General features: G+C 49.2%; 7 protein-coding genes across 7 annotated transcripts; 4 read left to right on the plus strand and 3 right to left on the minus strand.

Annotated features, from left to right (window-relative positions):
- Positions 1-206: 206 nt before the first annotated feature.
- F5891DRAFT_513651 (uncharacterized protein) lies at positions 207-2,112 on the minus strand. The gene is made up of 3 exons (XM_041372097.1): positions 1,929-2,112; positions 1,750-1,880; positions 207-1,697 (listed from the first exon to the last, which is right to left on the minus strand). Exon 3 carries the CDS (start codon positions 1,648-1,650, stop codon positions 307-309), a length of 1,344 nt encoding a protein of 447 aa, XP_041223243.1. The 5' UTR covers positions 1,651-1,697; positions 1,750-1,880; positions 1,929-2,112; the 3' UTR covers positions 207-306.
- Positions 1,937-5,326, minus strand: F5891DRAFT_1046942 (uncharacterized protein). The gene is made up of 6 exons (XM_041362331.1): positions 5,180-5,326; positions 5,081-5,120; positions 4,587-5,028; positions 3,446-4,528; positions 3,168-3,395; positions 1,937-3,116 (listed from the first exon to the last, which is right to left on the minus strand). Exons 2-6 carry the CDS (start codon positions 5,116-5,118, stop codon positions 2,427-2,429), a joined length of 2,481 nt encoding a protein of 826 aa, XP_041223244.1. The 5' UTR covers positions 5,119-5,120; positions 5,180-5,326; the 3' UTR covers positions 1,937-2,426.
- Positions 5,327-5,799: 473 nt separating this feature from the next.
- On the minus strand, positions 5,800-8,391 carry F5891DRAFT_513674 (histidine phosphatase superfamily). Its single transcript, XM_041372098.1, has 11 exons — positions 8,322-8,391; positions 7,809-8,267; positions 7,353-7,755; positions 7,214-7,302; positions 7,135-7,153; positions 6,800-7,079; positions 6,676-6,751; positions 6,617-6,622; positions 6,350-6,556; positions 6,226-6,299; positions 5,800-6,174 (listed from the first exon to the last, which is right to left on the minus strand). Exons 2-11 carry the CDS (start codon positions 7,978-7,980, stop codon positions 5,884-5,886), a joined length of 1,617 nt encoding a protein of 538 aa, XP_041223245.1. The 5' UTR covers positions 7,981-8,267; positions 8,322-8,391; the 3' UTR covers positions 5,800-5,883.
- Positions 8,392-8,571: 180 nt separating this feature from the next.
- F5891DRAFT_1191597 (60S ribosomal protein L10A) lies at positions 8,572-9,480 on the plus strand (the record flags this gene model as incomplete). Its single annotated transcript, XM_041367472.1, has 6 exons — positions 8,572-8,579; positions 8,626-8,781; positions 8,831-8,944; positions 8,995-9,110; positions 9,168-9,332; positions 9,383-9,480. The coding sequence occupies 6 exons, from the start codon at positions 8,572-8,574 to the stop codon at positions 9,478-9,480; spliced, it is 657 nt and encodes a 218-aa protein (XP_041223246.1).
- Positions 9,481-12,275: 2,795 nt separating this feature from the next.
- Positions 12,276-14,463, plus strand: F5891DRAFT_1112802 (uncharacterized protein). Its single transcript, XM_041363743.1, has 2 exons — positions 12,276-12,871; positions 13,044-14,463. The coding sequence occupies exons 1-2, from the start codon at positions 12,540-12,542 to the stop codon at positions 14,203-14,205; spliced, it is 1,494 nt and encodes a 497-aa protein (XP_041223247.1). The 5' UTR covers positions 12,276-12,539; the 3' UTR covers positions 14,206-14,463.
- A 61-nt stretch (positions 14,464-14,524) lies between these two features.
- F5891DRAFT_1046953 (Metallo-dependent phosphatase-like protein) lies at positions 14,525-16,408 on the plus strand. Its single transcript, XM_041362332.1, has 8 exons — positions 14,525-14,606; positions 14,759-14,882; positions 14,943-15,033; positions 15,097-15,383; positions 15,445-15,520; positions 15,599-15,788; positions 15,857-15,935; positions 16,035-16,408. The coding sequence occupies exons 1-8, from the start codon at positions 14,587-14,589 to the stop codon at positions 16,083-16,085; spliced, it is 918 nt and encodes a 305-aa protein (XP_041223248.1). The 5' UTR covers positions 14,525-14,586; the 3' UTR covers positions 16,086-16,408.
- A 673-nt stretch (positions 16,409-17,081) lies between these two features.
- On the plus strand, positions 17,082-17,965 carry F5891DRAFT_1241361 (uncharacterized protein; the record flags this gene model as incomplete). Its single annotated transcript, XM_041369726.1, has 4 exons — positions 17,082-17,547; positions 17,603-17,671; positions 17,725-17,804; positions 17,873-17,965. Exons 1-4 carry the CDS (start codon positions 17,385-17,387, stop codon positions 17,963-17,965), a joined length of 405 nt encoding a protein of 134 aa, XP_041223249.1. The 5' UTR covers positions 17,082-17,384.
- Positions 17,966-21,102: the final 3,137 nt, after the last annotated feature.

The raw sequence follows: 21,102 nt of genomic DNA on the forward strand, positions 1-21,102 counted from the left end.
TGATCACGTCGAACCGATTGGCTACTCCTATCAGTGTAAGGTCGCGCATCAAGGAACGTACTTGCACAAATACATATCTTGCGAAACTGAGGTCGACTCGTGCATTCTCGCGCGCCCAAGAACGCGGATATCCAAGAACGACTTGTCACTTAATAGATGAATATGCCGTGTTGATGTCAAGGTATACTATGTATTTTGAACAGTTGCTTTCAAAAGCTGCTAGTACTAGTACACTTCTCCTTTTCGAACAGTCCTGATTTAAACGCGGATTTCTCTTTATACCGAAACTGGATCCCCTGAACACCATTACTCTTCGCGCTTGGGTTCCACAAACATGCCAGCGCCGTAATACCTTGCCTCCCCACTGACATCTGCATCATTACCAAAGTGTGCCCCGTTTGGCAACGAAAGCTGCAGAATTGCACAGGCCCGTGGAAGATAGAACGAAGCATTCTTGAAAACTCTGCCCCACTGTCTCTTAGCACGACTCGAAGAAGGCTCTTCTTCATTCTCCTCAGACGGTTGATACTTGTGTGCAAAGAACCGCTCCACACAGTCCGAATGATCGCCGTCTTCGTTAGCGCGGATAAGCACAGGATGGAGGACGACGTTGAAATGATTCTCGAGGGCATCAAAAAGCGCCGAGTCGGTTCCCTTGAGATATTTCTTCTTCACGCTTGCCTTGCGGTAGAGATGAGGGAGCGGGAAAGCGACGACAGTAATCCCTTCGTTGTGCAATTCTCTGATTTCATCAATGACAGCCTGCACCAACTTCTGGTCCAAGTTGGGATAAGTGTTGATGTGGGATGCAACGTACTGGTGACGAAGAAAAGCCTGTTGCATGGGAGTGTAACTAGGTAGTTGAATCCAAGATCGAGATACTTGCTCGGCGAGTTCGACGTCATACTGGAGCACCAGACGTGTGCCCTTGGTCACGGGCATGACTTTGTGCTCTGTGTCTGTGTAGAATGCGACCACAACTGGCTGGAGCTCCTCGCTATGCTTTGTTGGATGCATGTTGACGATTGTCGCGACGCCTTGATGCCTCAACATAAGCTCTCCTCTCTCCCATTCTGTGTTAAGTGCGACGAGCACTGTTCCATGGTGAGCATCGCTATGCGTCGAGTCACGATGCCAGTCGAAATGGCCTCCTTCGCCGTATATGGCGAGCTTGTATAACTTGAGGGAAACGTTTCTCCCGACGAACATGGTGGTCTGAAGTTTATCCTCGACTTCGCTCACAAACTGTCTATATTGTGTTCCCTCCCCCTGCAAGCTGAAAGCGAGCTGGTATGCTTTGAGCTCTGTTCCGTTCCTGTAAGTTGGGTCCAAGACAGTTTCTGCTCCCCTGCCGAACGGCGAAGGGGTGGCGTGCTTTTGTAATACGCTGACGTCAGGGTTCATCCACGTCCCCGCGTCTTCTCCCTTGACGAGCAGCTTACATGTGACTGTCTCTACCGGGCTCTTGAAGGACACGAACGGACTGCAGGCAAGGTTGTCGAGCGCACGTGTGAGCTTGGTCTCTCTTTTCACTTCATATGCTACATCAGAGTAGGAAAAAGAATCGAGATGTTCCCTGATGCGCTCGAAGACGGAGAGCTCATGCTCTGGCTCTGAGTTCGAGGAAACTGATGAGGCGTCCGAGTCCATTTTCGCTGATGTGGTTAGGTGGAAGAGTGTGGTTAAATCGCACACCCCTAAGCCTGATCATTACATAAATTGACCATACCCCTGTGGAGAAGTACGAACTTTTGTTGTCCGCTGGAACTCAGTACTCAGTGACTGAACCGGTGGCTGTCGTCTGCGTATGATGGTACATCTGTAAATGCTTCTTTTATCGTGGCCAGCATGAAAGAGCTGCTCGCGGGCAAATGCTGTAACTAAATCCAGTATTGAGTCTACGTAGAGCCAGCTAGCCGAGCACCTACGTTTGGGGGTATACGAACCATTCCGTAAACAAAGGCTGCGTAGGGCATAAAGTAAGTGGTGGACTGTCGAAAGATGGTGTAGTGTGAATGGTCTAACGCAGGTCCTCGGGAGCGCCAAGGGTCCCGGCGCAGTGGCAGGAGTCCTGGCTCGAGTCGACTATAGAGGTCTGGCCTGGAGTTTCCCTTGTAGCTCATTCCATTGCGGGCGCTCCAATTTTTTGATTCATTCAAAAAAGTAGAGGTAAATGAAGACAAGCAGTCTGTTAATTCAGGGACACGATCCTCGGACGTCCCGATGATGATATAATTGAAATGCAATGGTGAAGACAACAGCGGTGGATATGCAGACCTACTAGTTAGTTGATTACTCGGTGTTAGTGATTCGCGATACAATAGATATCATGCTCAAGATTCAACAAGAAAGACAATTCGAGCGACAAAAATCATCCAAGTCGTTCGAGTATTCCCATGTCAAAATGGAGGGGACGTCATGGGCATCTACGAGGTCCTCCTCAGCCCACCCCCATTCGCAGTCGTATTCGCATCCGTCCGAGAAACCAATGACTCGCTACTCGCAAAATACGCAGGGTCATTGTACACGCCTGGGTCATAATGCGTGAACGACTGGTGCGAACTACTTGACGTGTTTGATCGTTGTCTGTGGGACGAACGCGAAGTCTCGCCGCCGCTTGGTTGTAGAGACCGCGGATGTGCGCCAGGCGTCATTCCCGCCATCTGGCTTAGACTCGGCCGGCGTTCATGCGTCGAGGAACTGCCTCCACGCTGTGAGGAGCCGTTTGGCGTCGGTTGCCTGGAAATAGGCGGTGCGGGGTAGGAAACACCAGTGGGGACTGGGGAGGCCACGTAAGATTGAGGGGTCTGTGACCGCCTACCCTCAGGCTGGGCGGCTGCGTAAAGCGAACTGCGTTGCGAGGGTGCTTCTCTCTCGTTCATATACGGGATGACAGGACCCCCTGGAGGCGGTGCACCGCTTGGCAGCTGTCCTATGTCATACATGGACCCTACCAACGAGACAGGCGCTGAAACGGGAGTGTTAGGAACTGTAGGAACAAGTGGGGCGCGTTGCGAAACAGGCACAGGCACAGGGAGCGGGTGGTTGGCATGATCGGGACTGAGTAGTCCAGATATGGACGCACGTCTCGATGGAGCGTCAGAGGGAGGGCGGGACTGTCAAGGCTTAGCTTTAGCATTTATCTAGGGTAGAGTAATGACACTTACCGGGGGCTCGATGGTTATTTCAGGGACAGAGCTGTCTGACGATACGACCCTTCGGTGGTCATATCTATTCGATCCTCGTTGACTAGGAGTGGATGCTGTCCTTGAATGTTGCTGATGCCGAGGCAGAGGTGTGTTAGCGTCATCCGAATTTAGAGGAGAAAGCGGGTTGGGCGTTGTCACGTTCGTTGGGCGAGGACGGGGGGGACCATTAGAACTTTGCGTGCGAGTCTGTGTCCCTCGTCAACTCAAACCGCGTTCCATGTAGTATAAAAGCAAACCTTTTCTGCGCCATATCGACGCCATTCCTCAGGCTCGGCTGGGTTAGACCATCTCAGCTCGTCAGCAAGTCTTTGCTTTGATAGGTCTCTCCGCGAGTGCTTGGTAGCGTCACTGTCTGCGTCTCTTTCGTTGCGTCTTTCGCTGCGATGGTGATGGTGTCCTGCATCAGATCCAGTCACGGTTTCATAATCGGCTGCGATGCTTGCATCTTCATGAATGATACTCAGACCGTTGCGCTCTCGACGTTTGTCGCGGCTCGTCATATTAGGCAGGCCAATAATCTCGAGCGCTGACATGGTGGAGGATTGAGACATAGACATCTTCGTTGACGCTTGTGACTCCGGAGAGGCACGGCGAGGATAGTCGAACGTTCTGACAGAATCTGAGGACGGGCCAGCGACAGGTTGTGATGGTGTTGGTGAAGACATATTGCGGATAAGTTCATGCGGGGGAGGGAGAAGAATGCGCTGGTCCTTGTCCAGGGTTGGTATGTAGCCGTCCGGTGGGACTTGGAACTCTGAGTGCTGAACACTAGGTGCAGAGTTTATCACTGATATTGGTTTGATTGAGGGTGACCGAACTGAAGAACGATCTGACATGGGCCAAGGTTGGGGCTGTGAATGCGAACGAGAAGATTGACTGGTAACGGAGGGGTCTGTACTAAGCCGCGGGTGTTCAACCATGACAGGCATTACTATGGGGTCAGGAGCGCGCATGCTCATTCGACTGACGGAATCAGATTCAGAATCACGATGAGAACGAGAACGAGAGTCACGACGGCCATCAAGTGAAGATGATACAGGTGTTGAAACACGGAGGACTTCTGGTGCGGTTCGGCTCTCTGGCATGGGTGTGACTGGTGCAGACTGAGGAGGTAGAACTACAGGAGCTACCTCTGCTTCTTCCCGTGAGTCGGTAGCGGCAGGGGCTTCTCGCATTGGAGACCGACCGTCATCAATAACAACGACGCGCCCTTCTCGGTAACCCATATTACGACCGCGTCGAATGCCTTCTTCATACCCGAGCCTGCGACCCTCCTCCCTTGCGAGCTCAATCAAGCGCTCTTCATTCAATTTTCGAGCCTTTGAGCGCGCGTCATGCGGCGGCAGCCTCCGCGTCATCCCTCTGGGCTTCAATGACTCCCAGTATATCTTGGGCTCTAAGAATTTCTCTCTGCGCGTTGTCAAGTTGCAGCTTGTAGAGCCTCAGTTCCTCCTGCGACCGAGCTGCCTCTTGCTGGGCAGCAACGCGCGCCTCATTGATAGACCGCGTCCGTTCCAAAGCCTCTGCTAGTTGGGTTTCTGCTTCTTCAGCACGACGACTTTCGGCGTCCAATCTGTCTAATGCAGTATAGAGCACTTTGCGAGTCTGCTTCGCCTCATACTCCTCGTTTACTAAGAGTCGTAAGAGGTCACGAGCGCTCGCAGCTGCGTGAACGCGCTCGCGCTCGTGACGGAATTTGTTGTTGGGGACGCCATTGATACGGCGCGGTCTGGTTACTAGCTCGGCATTCTCATAGGGAGGCGATAGCAGTGCCGTCCGAGGTGAAAGAGATGCTAGATCAGATTCAGGGGTATCATATCTTTACTTTGCTTAGTACTTTGCTTTACCACAAAGAGAAACACATGGCTTACAGCGGCGTCCCGCCCTGGGAAGCCCAAGGTTCTGTCATATCTTTGGAATGGAGATGTGACTCGGTCAGAATAGCTGTAGCATGAAAAGAATACACGTACCACAATGACTAATAGGTATACAACAAAGGAAGAAATAAAAGAAATAAAGAGATAAGTGATTGAATATTTAACGTTGGTGGTTAGAAGGAACGGGCAGAGAGCATATTGCTTGTGAGCGCCCTGTGAAGTTGTTGTGCTAGTCGACACCGAAGGCGCTCGATATGTCCGATTGTCCAGACAGTCTGGGAATTCGTATTTCCGGCAGCCTCCGACCGGCATGCCGCATCCGGAGGGTCTGTTCGGATCCCGTCTGTCATCGTGTCGTACAACGAGTAAATACCCTCCCGCAACCTCTTTATAGATTTGCGAAAGACCTAGTAGCTAGTTCACCCAGATTTCAAACATGAATGAACAGCAGCAGCAGACTCGGAAGGTCATCAGATTGCAACCAACTTGGAGGACAATCTACCAATGTGCGGACAAAACTGTCAATGTGAAAACGCGCAGCGCGCAAATAATAATTATATAAATGATAGACATGCAAATATAATGCCATATGAACCTCCGTACTGCACGTATTGGCAGCATATACATCATCCTGATCAGTGCCCTCTATATATAAATGCGGTCACAGCACATTATATGTAACAACGAACCCTGCTCGTCGAGTACGAGATGCGCGTCATTTACCTTGTTCCGACATCATTAACAATCTCCAAAAGGTGGCAACTCGTGGGTTTATACGACCACACTCCACCATCCTTTTAACTAGGACATCTCCCATCCATAATGCTGTCGGGATCGGGCATGGTATAATTGGCGAAACAATCATGCGCAAAGTCAATCTGCCCAATTCGTTCATGCATCCCGCTGATAAAGCTTGGCAGCGCGCAGAGACCGTTTGAATCTTCCGTGCAACCACGAATGCCCGTCAACGGCACCACACCGTCGTTCAGGAGGAATCGGATATGAGTTGGTTCCTCTGAAGCTGGGCAACTTAGCACCTGAGCTACAAGCTGGCCGGAAAAAGGTGCAATCTGGCTGGAAATGTAAGACTGATGTGGCTGGTCAGAAATACGGACAAGCGGTGGTATGAGACTGCGTACACGGTGAGGGGGTATATGGTCGGCTGGCAGAGGACCGGTTGCAGCTAGACTAGTAAAGTTCAGAGCAGTGGCGACTGAGCCCTTCTGTCAGTAGTCTTGTATTGGAAAGGAAGTGGCGACATACCACTTGCAAGGACTACGTCGTGGGTAAAATCCACGTATATAGGTTGATTGAGAGGGAATGTGATGTTACTCGAGTCAAGAGTGCTGTTGGTGCTGCTGTTCCAGACACTGATGGGAGTGTGAGTGAGACGCGACACTAGTTCCTGAACATAGCCAAGGCCCTGCGCTGCTGCCGTTGGATTGCCTGGTCCACAGCTGTACCAGAAATCTTCGTTCACAATCAAGTCATTAGTCACTCGGTCGCAAGTTTACCACTCAATGCGCTCACCGAGATCTGAAGATAGAGTTCAGTGCCGAGCTCAGCAAGGATCATTTGAGAGAACATACCGACGTAATACTCGTATCCTTCCCATTCTTCCTCCGTGAAAAGGTCGCAAAACTTGGAATATCCGAGGGCCACGGTCTGCAGGATGTCAGAAATTCATAAAGACCGCGTAAAGGATGAAACTACCTCAAAGGCGCACAGTTCCTGCATGTCAATCAATAGATCAATAGTCAAATTAAGTCCTTGGATCATTGGTTGCAAGCGCCTTCGAGCATCTTGAAGATAGATATCTGCCCATTCACTAGTCTTAGTGTCACCGAAGTTACCGATATCATCCGAATTGGCATTGGGGCACACTTGAAAAGGAGCGAGGGTGTTGTTGAAGTTGATCTCCTCGATGATGATCTCCTGGTGATAGTCGGTCTCGTAAGTTCTGAGCTCAAAAAAGCCTGCAGCAAAGTTCAGACTACGGATAGCATTATTAGGCATAGCGCACGCAGAAATGTGAATGAATTACTCACGCAGAATCCAACATGCGATCTATAGGACATAAGCAAACCATCAGTGGGCTTTTGAAACAAGGATTCAATGCAGGCAAACCTTGTGAAGTAGTACGAAATACCGGGAGGTCAGTGAAGGCATTGAGCAACTCGCCATATCTGTAGCGGAAGGCAACCCCGTTGCTAAAGCTGATGGAGGGGAGCATCAGTAGAAGTATCGTAAAGCAGAGCTCACGTACAGCGATTCACGGCCGTAAGGGGTCAAGTTATTTACGCCCAACTTATATGTCCAGGTTGCCAAGAATTCCAAATCACCAGTGGCACGGAAGCCTTTTTTCGATGCAGCAGCATGGATTTTGGAAGCGAACTGAGAAGGTCCGGGCTCGTCGGAAGCTGGATAGCGGGCGCCGTGGCGCATCAAGAGATGCACTGCATTGATGCCACACCCTTCTGGGATGACGGGGGATGTATCAGGAAGACCAAATGACTCGACGGAGTACATGGGCGCAAAGTTGCCCCATTGACGCATCACATTGAAAGTGTTGTCTGCGCCGTCTGCCGAATTAGGCCTCGACAAGGGAAATACGTCTTCGACCTTAGAGAACGGGACTGCAGTGACGATGGCCGCAGGTTCAGCACCAGCTGATTTTATTATTATTAGAACACAGCAATCAACATTATCGACTATCACTGACTAGGCGTTGGACCTGCATAACCGACCTGCGATGCATCCGGGAAGTAAGTGTCAACAGCAGTATTGGTAGCACCGGGGGGAGGATAAGAATCAGCGACGGTTGATCCTGCGTGACTGGATGCTGACTCTGCGGTGCAGAATGGCAGAGCGAGCAGCAGAACGATGGCAAGCATGGCTTGATAAGTTAGAGAGGTCAGTATAGTTTCATATTTTATAGCCAATGTACGTGAAGCAATAAAAGTTCGATACCGAACAGAACGCCGAATATATTAGATATGATTAAATTGCTGATAGGCCCATGGGTGTTGCGGTGCTCAGTGCTCAGGCCTGATCAATTCCAAAATGTCGTCGTCAACGTCGACTGCTGTGCTCCCGTAAACTACTCGACTCCGAGCCTATTCGGATTGAGTCCGTCTTGTGCACAGACTTGTCAGTTCGTACAACAAGTAGATTGACGTGCCTGAAAATGTGACATGAATTAGCGATCTTTCGGCCTGGTTTACCCAAAGCTCACAAGATTTATATGGCCGTAGATACTGTTTTGCAAGCCATAGTGCATGGACATGGAGTATCATTGATAATAGTAGCATCACAAATAATGATCCGAGACTCGGCGCTCGCGAGCAGCCGATCAGGTTTCCAGTCGTCACACTTCACCCGTAATTACGTAAGCGTGTCACGCTGTATATGTATTCCGCCACTTGAACCTTATTGTTTCATATCATCCTCAAGACCCACCCCCTCAAAAAAATCTATCACCAAGCATGAGCTCGTAAGTTTTCTAATTCTTGATTCCATCGTCTCTAACTATTACATAGTAAGCTATCAGTGGCAAGCGTGCGGGGCTCCGTCAAGGACCTCCTGGCTGAAGCCAATGGCGAGAAAAGACGCAACTTTGTGGAAACCATCGAACTTCAAATTGGTCTCAAGAACTACGACACTCAAAAGGACAAGCGTTTCTCTGGTACCGTCAAGTGTGTACCACCCATCGAGTATGACACGTCGTCATTGACAATATCTCAGGCTGCCTAATGTCCCTCGCCCGCGCATGTCCATTTGCATTCTTGCTGATGCGGCTGACATCGATCGCGCCAAGCAAATTGAACTCGAGTACAAGTCGGTTGACGACTTGAAAAAGTGAGCAATGCCAAGCTTGTCCTGATATCATTTCTGATTAATTTCGCTAGACTGAACAAGAACAAGAAGCTTGTGAAGAAACTTGCCAAGAAGTACGACGCATTCTTGGCCTCTGAAGCCTTGATCAAGCAGATCCCTCGTCTTCTTGGACCCGGTCTCTCTAAAGGTGAAATCAATTAGTGTTCGCCCGGGGATCTCTCACGCCTTCAACTCCATCGACTAGCCGGAAAGTTCCCTACTCCTATCTCTCATGCTGAGGATCTAGCGAACAAGCTCAACGAAGTCCGATCGACGATTAAGTTCCAGCTGAAGAAGGTTCTTTGCTTGGGTGTTGCCGTCGGACATGTCCAGATGACTGATGACCAAGTCCTTGCGAACGTGATGATGAGTATGGATTTTACCGTTATGCGAAGATAACTGCCTCTCACGCTGTCGTAGGCATCAACTTCCTCGTTTCGCTTCTCAAGAAGAACTGGCAAAATGTTTCATCGCTGCATATCAAGAGCACGATGGGCAAACCCATTCGTCTATTCTAAGCTGCTAGGTTGTATAGGGTCAGATTTGGGTGAGAGCCAATCTGGCATCGTAATGCAAAACAAGAAGCCCCGCACGCTTTTACCAACGGCTTTGAAGGTGGGGAAGCCGATTGGGAGCTGATACGATGCCATGATCTTGAGCTTTCTTCCTGATTCTTGCTTCATTTTATCCTCATGGCTTTTGTAGGCTTTGTATGTACCTGCTGCTATTATGATGGCAAACGTTGTGGTTGCGAGGGCAGTATCGCGGCTTGAAGGCATTCATAGTGGAGTGCGGCTGGCTGTGCTTGCCGTCATGCGATTTTTTCGCTGTTCGAAGTCTGGAGAGAAATGATTACGCCACTCGAGAACCCGGCAATAGATTTTCCAGCCACTGCCAACTTTACATTAGATTGTCCGGGCCATCATGATGGCCAAGCGACTCTATTGCCCTGAAGATCAAGAGCATAGCCTTCTGGGATCGCGCGCCTTCCCGCCCTTCCCAACCTACTGGCTCCATTTATAATTAAATTGAGCTTCCGTGGAAGAATATTCAACGAGTTTTAGCGCCTCGGGGAATGCCTGACTTTGCTCCCAAATGGGTATTTCACTCGAAACCTTATCCTATCGTTGCGCGACGTCAACGAAAGTTTGAATGATAATCACCATATATGGGGTACGAAGGGAATTTTTTTCTTGTACGTTTTCGCGGTGAACTGCCAGAAGCAAAGTTCTTATCTGTCAGAAGGATAGTTGCGCTAAGGCGGTCCTTTCGAAGCCATCCCGTCTCAATCAGATAAGGAACTACGGCGACACTAGAATTAATATCTTGGTCCTCTGCGGACAGCTGGCTCAGTCCAGGTCGTGCTGCGGTGACTTGCTGCTGTATTATCCCACCATCGACCAAGCGCTGCCAAGGAAGCACTCCAGTGACTGATGCATCACCATCACCATCAGAAAGTCACTGAAGCCAAACAGTTAATGTGTTCCAAGACTTTGTCTCTGACGGAGCTCTCCATCAAGACTTTCTCAAGCCACGGCCTACTACTATGATGGTCATATTGACTGTCTCCTGCCGGAGACAGACGCTGTCAAGAAAGTAACCGTCATAGGCTTTTTGCGGGTTTCGGCATGTACGGAACTGCGATTTTTTTTTCTGGATGATAAGTCAAGTTTCTGACACCAGGTTACTTTTAGGCAAGCGTTTGATCATTATAAGGAATTTTTATCATATGAGGTATGCACGTCACGTTCTGTTATGAGAGCCCTTTTTGTGTCGTTCGTTGACCAGGTCCCGCAACGGCTCCGCTCTACAATGGTCGGAGATGCGTCTCGTAAGCCCCTGGATCGGTCCCTTGAACGCCGTCTATCATTCCTTCGTTCAATGTGCCAATCCGCATCAAGGAGTTCAGTTAACTATCCTTTTCATTTTATCTTTGTTGACTGCACCGCAAGGCGATGCACCCACTTCGCCTGACCCCCTGACATGCCATCCATCATAATTTGTCTCTGCGTGGGTATAGATCATGTACATAACGGTTGTTCCAAATCCCGAGGCTGCGACGTGATTGAAGACAGGCCCGGTACTAATTGGCGCGTCCGCAATGGTCCCCGAACCGCCAAAACGGAATGATTTCCGTCGTACGACAGTTTGAGTGAGTGAGACATACACAAGCGCGAGGCACGGTGGACCTTAACAGAGTTAACTCCTTCAGGGTTGCTCTCATCTTATGCTTAACGGTCGCGGATCTGGTAAGTGACGTTGGAGTGGTCTTCTGACTTCTGACATGCGTGATCCATCCGGAAGCTGCACGGGAGTGCACGGGACGTCGTCGACCGACATGGTGACTGATGGGCCGAGCATATGATCAATTGAGCTAGCTTCTTTGTCACTGGCAGTATGTGTTGTGTATTCAACCATGGTATAGAGTTCGGCGCCTGTTATCAGAGAAAGGCAGTCTTGTGGCGTTGGACAGAGATGAACCTCAAGTGTGAGAGAATTTTCAGTGACGATCACTCAACCTATCGACGACTAACTGCTTTTGCTATTTAATTATGTCAAAGATGCCTTCCTTGGCTGCAACTCGTTGAACGGAAGAAGACGGAACACTAATGTTTCAAGATCAGCGAAGTCAACGGCGACCTGTTATGGCTCATTGACAAGTTGTTATGGACTCATGACAGTTTTGTGGAGTGGTAGGATTGAGCTGCGATTGCACTAGTCAGAAGGATGTAATTTAGTATCCATGGTAAGCTGGCAACCTGAGCGACTTTGGTTCATTCAGAAAGGGCGCAGTGTTCAGCCGATTACCGTGTGTTGAATGACGAGAAGGGCTTACTAAGTTGTTGCGAACATTGGTTGATCGCGATCGAAACCGTAAATGGATGGTCTGGACGGTCCCGAAAAGAGCATTTTCATAACGGTGCCTGGGGAACAAAAATTGAATTGCGTGAAGCGGTTTTTTTGTGCGTAAAGATACGAAGTTTGGGGGGAGAGTGTGCGGGATTTCAACAAACATACTATCTCACGTGGGCGAGGAAGAAATGTCAGTCCAGGCGTCTATTCCACGGTTGATCTGGCAGAACTCAACCTTAGTATAGACTGATCAAAAGGAAGACGATGGTCAGGCATGCAAGCATCGAGGACAATCCAGTGCAAGTTAGTATATCTTATAGAAGCTGTATAATAAATGAGATATGAATCTGCAGCACGACGGTGATCAACCCCGGAAGTTTTGTCTAAAACTGCATCCGCTCCGAAATTAATATTCTGTTTTTGGTACGCTTCCGGAAGAAACGGCAAGTGATTATCAACAACTGTATGTTACGAAATGTCAATTCCAAAGTCTAAACGTAGCCCTCAATTGAAATAAAATTGAGATTCTCCCCATTGGATTCTATCAATATAACAAATATCAGAACATTTATTTGGTGCGACCGCACTTTTTTACGTATTTTCCTCTTGGGCGTCACTGCCTCGACACTTCTTCTCCTCAAAAGCCTGTTCTCCAGTTCCTCCGCAATCCGTACATTCCTATCCTCCGTTTCCTCTCCACCCCTGCAAATTGCTTTTTGCCCATATGCCCCGTCACACTTCAAAGCATGATTCTGCTAGCTCTCAGATCTATTCTACTCAATACTCCTCTTCTGCACAGTATCTATCTGATTCTAGTCAGTCTGGAGGTCACTCTCCACAGTCACCAACAGCACCTTCTTCTCTTTCTCAGTCTTCCCAATCTTCTGCGGCGGCTAATGGAAAGAAAAAGCACGTCTGTCCGACGTGCGACCGTGGCTTTACTACCAGTGGCCACCTTGCCCGACACCTCCGCGTTCACACAGGTGAACGCAATCATAAGTGTCCCTTTCCTGGATGCGAAACACGTTGTTCTAGGCAAGACAACTTACAGCAGCAGTGAGTACTTCTTCTATTCTTTATCGCCGGCCGCTACGTCTATTATTGCCGTACTATCGGTGCCACACAGCAAGTGCACCATTTTGATTCTATCACCATGATCTATTCAACTCATTTTCTCGCTCCATTTCATGCACAACAACTGAGCTTCATTTTCTTCTTTCTTCTACAGTTACCGCATTCATCTCTCCCCTGGCTCACGACGGAGCTCAAGCTCCGCAACGCGTGCTGCGATCGCCCGTGCCGTGGGCATTAGCGGTTCTGGCACAAAAAATAGCCGAACCGCATCCTCATTGATGTCCTCTGACCACAATTCGTCGGATACTCCCTCTCCTCCACCGGCACTCGAGCACGCAATCCCCCCGGCGCCCGACTCACCCCCACCTCTGGTACAAGCATTTTCTGTACCGTCATATTCAGATAGCCTGCATTCTGGAAGTGTGTCAAGTAGATCGCCAACACCTCCCGACAACTCCTTCCCAATGATCAACCAACATTCCCAGTCGATGTCCAACGGTCAAGTCGCATCGCATTCATCACCAATCCAGTCACATTACAGTGACAACACGCCAAGCTATGATGAATCCTCGCAAGCTAATTACGGCTACGTTCCAGCGGGTGTTTCGCAGACTTCCAGTGGACATGCTGTGCATGATCACTCATACGACTATTCTCAGGCATACGGCGAGAAGCCATCCATGTCGCGTATTCATTCTTCCTCTCTTCATCAATCACCCATGGAAAATGTTCATGATGGCTCTACGCAGTCGTCCGCTCACCTTTCGTCTGTATCATCTCGTCTCTCAATTTCACACATCTCGCATCCACACTCCTCCTATCCTACACAGTATCAGGCAGTCAGCACGCCATCACCGGAATCACCGCACTCCGTCTCACCGCACTCCCAAATATCTACGCCCAACTACTCAGCCTACCGGGATGACTCGCACGAAGTTGCATCATACCAAAACGGTCCTGGGATATTGGATCCTGTCTCTGATCATTCAAACATATCCAGCAGCTATATGAACACACAAAACAATGTCGTCCACGGATCATATAGTCACTCTCTTATGTCGCATCATTCGAGCATACCGAGATACGACTCGCCACCGCCAGTTCTAGCGCCGATCCAGGACGAGAGGGTGCTTCGTGGGGACATTAGGATTCCTCAAATGCACCATTCAATAACACCGCCCGCCTCACTGTCATACATACATCATTCTCAAGTGCCGAGTCCATATCCTTATCATGCTCCGCATGTCGGCCTGGGTCAAAGCGCTTGGAAGGCAGATAACGTTCTGCGAGCGCGTCCCTCAACGGGCTATGTATAACACCTTGTTTCATGTTTGCTGTTGTAAATTTCGTATTTTATAGCTGTCTCGTAACCGGATTTTTTTCTGCTCCCGTCGATGTCTGTGTTTCGTGTATGGATTACTATCGTGCATTTCCTGCTATCTCTAGAGCAGTTGTTACGCTGCTTGGTACCACGCCGCCACTGCACACATACCATATACCTGCGTATCTAAACTGCATATACATACTTTGTACATTATGTTGTTCATAGGAATTGCATCGTGGATTCCGAGCCGATTTGACGTGGCAGTACTGAGGCAATAACTGTGCCTCGATGTGACGTTGTTCCCACGGTGCACACGTACTACAACTTGTTGTCGAAGGCCCATCCGAGTCGACGGTCTATCAGATAGGTTGCAATGCCCAGCGATCTCGACAGGTGAGAATCTCACTTTTTTTGTCACAACTTGTTCTCAAAGTACCGCAACAACGTGTATTTGGCGATCAAAAACCGTCTTCTGTGCATTGCATTATCCAATGTGCACGACACACGTCCGGCCGCTGCGTACTTCTCGCCCATTGATCTTACAGGCAAATAGACCAGCTTACACGATGTGAACCCATATCCGAGGAACAGGTCAAACGGCTTTGCTTCAAGGCCCGTGAGATCCTAATAGAAGAAGCAAATGTCCAGGTCGTGGACTCTCCTGTGACGGTGAACGCATTCGATTCCATCCTCTCCTAGGCTAATACTTATTCTGCTGTTCTGATTAAGATCTGCGGCGATATCCATGGGCAGTTCTTTGATCTTATGGAATTATTCAAGGTAGGCGGGTTTTGCCCGGAGACGAACTACCTTTTCATGGGTAAGTACAGCGCCCTGGTGCGTTTCAATCGGCCGTCGAATATTTAATGTCCCGTTGTCACAGGTGATTTCGTGGATCGCGGCTTCTACAGCGTTGAAACGTTTCTGCTCCTCCTGGCCCTCAAAGTCCGCTATCCAGAGCGAATTACGTTAATCCGGGGCAACCACGAATCACGACAGATCACACAGGTATATGGGTTTTACGACGAATGTCAGAGAAAATATGGCAGTACCAACGTGTGGAGATGGTGTTGTGAGGTGTTCGATTATCTCGCGTTGGGAGCGATCGTGGACGGCAGAGTTTTTTGTGTCCATGGCGGACTGAGTCCAAACCTGCAGGCCATTGATCAGGTGCGTTTACTATGTTTACATTACTCCGTGTCGCGCACGCGTTTCTTAGCTCTGCCTTTAGATACGCGCTATTGATCGAAAACAGGAAGTCCCCCACGATGGTCCGATGTGTGACCTCCTTTGGTCCGATCCAGACGGTATGTATCTCCTTAAGTCTTGCTTAGGCATGCTCGATGGCAATGTCTGCTCACACAATATGTCTGTCTTTCAAACAGATATAACTGGATGGGGCCTATCTCCGCGGGGCGCTGGCTTTCTTTTCGGCGCTGACATTACCAAAACCTTCGCGCACCATAATTCTATTGACCTCATCGCCCGGGCCCATCAATTGGCCATGGAAGGATATAAGCTCATGTTTGACAACATGATAGTGACGGTGTGGAGCGCACCGAATTACTGTTATCGGTGAGTTATGATCAAATGGGCACCCTGCATGGGTCTCCGCTTTCGTAACCTATCATGTTTTATGACAGGTGTGGTAATGTAGCTTCGATTCTCGAGCTAGATGAACGCCTTGCTCAAGAATACAAAGTTTTTCAACATGCGCCCTCGGTAAGTTCCTTGCGGTTTGATATCCCCCAAAAGGCGATATGCGGGGATGAAATCTTGCATTTCATCCAGCGCTGTGATCTGATCATGTCGTGCCACTAGGATGTACGCTCTATCCCGGCAAAACGACCTCCTGCGGACTACTTCCTTTGAATGGGAATTTTTACCTTTCTGATTAGAAGGTTGCTCTCTTGGCAACAACTGCCTGCCTGTCTACCGCGTGTCTTGGGCATGCCATAAACGCGACTTTCTCATCAAACGGTGCATTTAAACCGTCCGTTGCTTCTAAGGACCGTGTGGGCGTAGCGTGGTTGGCTGGAGGCGCAAGATGGAGGTCAACAGAGTGCCTGGTTTTATCTCAATCCCCTGTGGATCCTCGTCGATCTTCGTTCACCAGTTTAGAGACGCCCAAAAGCATGACGTATAGTGACCGCCAAACTTCAAGTAGAGCAAATAACCATATAATTGCACCGTAAGCGCTTAACTGTCTGATTTGTGTGCTTAGTGTCTTAAATAAAGGCCTCGTTGTGAGATATCACCTCAGCTCACTTCATCATGTCTCCAAGGGGCCAGACCTGCGTCGCACCGGGCCACCGCACGCTAGCACCCATATGTTCATGCTAGTTTTTTTATCCTCTCCGGTAGGACTGAAAGTTTCGGTGCCCGGTCTATGGTTGTCAAGTGTATTTTTGTAGTGCGATCCGCCGACTCCGTTTATTACCGTGAACCCCGAGTCCCCCGACCGACGATGTCGCTTCGAGTCCTCTTACGCACAGCATCAGCGCGCTGATGCTGTGCCTATACTTTAAGTTGTTTTCATTTTTTTTTTGATCTCACTTACGCAACATTTACGTTTTGTTGTGCAACCTTGTAAGTGATCACGACGCGGTCTCGGCATTGTATTTTGATGAGGCGGTGACTTACCTCATGTATCTTGTAAACCAGGGCTCAATCAATTGCTTGTCGATCAATCAACCCTACGTCAAGCGATGTCAACGTCAAGACATACATAAGTACTTTCGTTATCTTACGCCTCCCCGCGCTCTTTGTCTCGTGATCTCTCACCCGCCTCAGCATCTCAACGTTTTGTCTGCTATTTTGCAGGCAAAAAATTGGTTGTCCTTTTTCGGTTCCGTGCCATCATCTTTTGTGAGTGGTTGTACCGTGATGGGGCCTTGAACCTAATCGTGTTTTGTACCCATTAGTTTAGTAGGGCTCTCATAGTCATTAAGCGCATCTGTGAGGCTTGCATCGAATCGCTCGTCCCTGGATAGTAAAATGTCGATTTGAGCTTTGCTGCATTTAGGCTTGTGGGTGGCACTCCTCAATGTATTGTCTCCTCCGCTGTCACGGTTGTGGGTGCCAATAAACTTTTTGAAGATGAATTGGTCTTGAGATATGTAATATGCTTGAATCATTCTGGGTCGCGTGCGTTGTGGAGCGTTCGTCTCTATGGTTGCGCTCGACGCTCGGTCCCGAGCGTTAAACGCTGTGACGATTTTCTTGTTAGCTGTCCGTCTTCCCGATCGTCCTCTGTGGGTGGTATGGGTCGGTACCGCTCAAACTATTGCACGCTCGGGCAACTATTTCTCTGATGGATATATCTACACTGATCGTGAGTCTATGCTAGCTGTGGCTGATTCTTTCCACCTGTTAATCCTGATTACTAGATCCCACAACTAGCCGGGTTTCTTGTGAGGTAACTGTAGCGGAGGCAGCTGCATTTATTATATTCTTTGGTACGTCTCCAGTACATGAATGATTGCCGTTTGCTAAAGTATCTTTCTTTAAGCTTTCATCTACTACGATACCGACGTCTCGTATGTGAGCATCCAAGCTATCCGTGGAAAGGGAATCTGGATGTCTTCCATCGTCGGCAGCAAGTGAAGCCCCTGGGCCTCCGCTAACTCCAGCCTTGCCTGTGGCTCAATATACTGCAGTTGTCGGCGGTCAAGCTCCACATACTACGCATGGAGGCTACTCTCAAGATGCCCCCCTACAGCTGTACAACAGCTATTCCGCCCAGCCCCTAGATCTACAGTACTACAACTGTCTCCCCGGTTTATCTGCTTTAATGAACCCTTAAACCCCTCCTGGCAGAGATTACCCAGCCTCCCCCTGGCAGATATTACCCAACCCCTCCTGGCAGATATTACCCAGCTCTATCAGGCAACGCGCCCCTCTCACCCCAGCCCAATCACACCCCATACCCCGCCGCCAATCAGGGTCAGATCATTCCCGGCGGATATCAGAACAGCCACACTATGGGATAAGCCATGCGGTCCAGTCTGAAGGAAGTGGATAATACCCGCAACGGAGGACGTTTATGCGTTGGTCCACGAGAAGACAGGAAGCTTTGGTTTGTGCTTCAAATACATTCCCCATGTATGCTTTGTTCCATTTGCATAATTGATTTACCCTTGCGACAATCGCTCGTATTGATACCGAAGAGTTGCTCCTCCACACGATTTGCAACAACTGATTTGATGGAATATGCTTCTTGCGTCCATGCCATGCGGACGCCGATAGATATTCTTTCAATCCTTCAGGCAAGTCTCGCCTAATCGAAGTTGGGTATCATCTTCTTATGATGCGCTGGTAACTTGCGAAGGAGTTGTTCTGCGTCGGGCGCGGAACCCCGTCAGAGCGAGAGACGGTGTCAGTAGAACCGTCGGTCACCCAGTGTAAGTCCAACACGTCAAACTATTTGTCTGAGTTGAAAGTCACCATGTGCATAACATCTCTTTTAGTAGTTGTGATGATTGATTCTGGGCCCCTTGATCGAGAACTCGGAGGATTATACAAGTGGCCACGAGAGTATCCTCGCGTGAGCTGGCAAGACGTGCCGCATCGACAACTTGAAGACCGAACTGGACCTTCAAAACTCGGTACGCTCGATCGATATTCTGGTGACAAATTATCGCAACACACACATCCTCGAGCATTGTTTACCTCACGGACTCGCTCGGAGTGGCCCGAGTCTTCCTCGGTGTAGCTCACTTAACGACGAGAAAGAATGGATTTTTATAGATTGATGAAGGTCATCCAGAGATGTGGTAAGTGAGGAAGTTCTAACTTCTGCATCAGTTCATTGGAGCCTTGCAACCGGGGTGCAGCTGTTGCCAAAATGAAATCCTTGGAAGGTCATATAGCTATAGGGAGATGAGATTACCCGTGAAAGCGCGTGCGTCATTTTGCATACGCGGTTTGTGGACGGGCACTGCAGGCCTAGTGTGCTCCACTGGGATTTACCAGACTGTGAATCCCGTTTGATACATACCATAGAGACAAGTTATTGATTGATTTGTGCCATGGCAATCTTCAGTCATTTTACTGCGAGTGAACTTCGACATTGAATTTCTCGTAATATTTCTCAATTGATTCGTTAACGTACGCCGTCGCGTGTCTGCTAACATACACACAAATTTTAGCCACGTAAATCTGAACTTTGTTGCCATTGCGCTGCTTCAGTTTTTTGTCGCCATCACCGCACGAAAGAGTACCTTGACTGCTTCCTCATCCCAGACACTCTAAAATACATTTTCTCTGACATCTATGACCAAGTTGGGCACGGACGGTCGTTTACATGATTGATATCACGGCTGATCTCAACCTAATCCTTGAAGGAGTGGCTCGACGTTCTCTAGCTGCTCTATCTCGTGTCTGTCGTGCCTTCAAAAATATAGCCTTAGATGTGCTATCGGTCGAGCTGGGGGATTTCAAACCGCTTTTCATTGTGGCAGGAGACCTATGACAGGTGATCGGAAGCTGGTACGTGCTACCTACCCTCTCAGCCTCTTTATGCCAACTGCCAGCTCCTACAGAGACATATAATCACTGCGGATTGGTCGGTCTTCGAGCAATATGCATCTCGAGTACAAGTTCTGGGAGACATGAATTCAAATCTTTTCGGAGGCCTAGTCGTACATGCCATGATAGGTTTTCTTCGCGATCGCTGTTGGTACCTAACCTTCGAGGACTCAGGCGCGGAGAAGGTCCTCATAATCTTCATGCATGCATACGTTGCCGCCTGGATCCTAGCCTCGGGACGCTTTGTCTGCGTCTGGCATCTAAGGAAGAAGATTTCTGGACGTATATCATGTTTTCAGTGGTATCATGTCTCAGCAGATACCATGTTTAAAAGTCGTGGAACCACATGCGACATCTCAAGTCAGCGAGCTCGCTTTCTATGGACTCACGCACCTGCAGAAAGTATCACTTACCTTGTTCAGCAACTGCCAACAGCGCCGCTTTATCTTGTCCAGGAGGTCTCGTTGGCCTTCAAGTATTGGACATCCGGATTGCAGTACCTCTCACCCGCATCAAGTCTCAATCTCGTACCTTCAGCCTGGACAAATCAATTGTCCACTCGTTCGATTTGATCTTGAGCGGTAACCTGATAGAAGGCTGTGTGATTCGACGCAGATGGCTGTTGCTGTTATCCGAGCATCCTGAAACTGTGCTTGCCGTCGAGCGCTCCCTGTGCAAGCTGAGCGATCGAATCCTCTGGAGTGTATCTTAGACGTACTAAAGAGTGGTGAGCATATCGACTATGCATTCAGCTCCGCACACTCACTCCCCCCGTGCAGTTCTCCAGCCGGCGAAAGGTCAATCTTTCGCAATCTTGTGTGGCGTGGCTTGACAATGATGGATCGATCTGCCTACGGCTGAGAAAACCAGGAGGGGGGAGTTGCAGCTGCCTTTTGGGTCAGATGCTCTTTCATCGAACAACCATTGCCAGTCGCGGTTGTGCTTTCGGCGATCTTGCCCTGCTTGAAAGAGCTCTCCGTTGAGCTCGAAGAGGGGGTTTTGGACCAAGATGCACGACAGACCAAGTGGGAAGAGGTATCGGTGTACAGTAGTGTTCTCACCTTGGTCAGGTGGCAGGCCTTGATGTTTGCATGTGCGCGTTTAATCCAAACGCTATGGGCACGGAGTTCAGTTGTGTTACGGAGAAGGTCGACCTGCAGGATCACTCGTCAAGTGTTTTTCTACGTGGTCATTGTAATACCTTGCGATATTAGACGTGGAGCTTGACACAACTGTGACGCAGGACTGACGCCGCTGGTCTGATGTAGTGCCGAGGCTATATAGAGATTGGGACGAGCTTAGCAAGAGAGCGTCGCCACATTTGCAAGTTGGACCGGGAACCAGGGATGCTGACGAGAAG

Source organism: Suillus fuscotomentosus, assembly GCF_016647785.1.
Source record: "Suillus fuscotomentosus strain FC203 chromosome Unknown F5891scaffold_44, whole genome shotgun sequence".
Taxonomy (NCBI): domain Eukaryota; kingdom Fungi; phylum Basidiomycota; class Agaricomycetes; order Boletales; family Suillaceae; genus Suillus; species Suillus fuscotomentosus.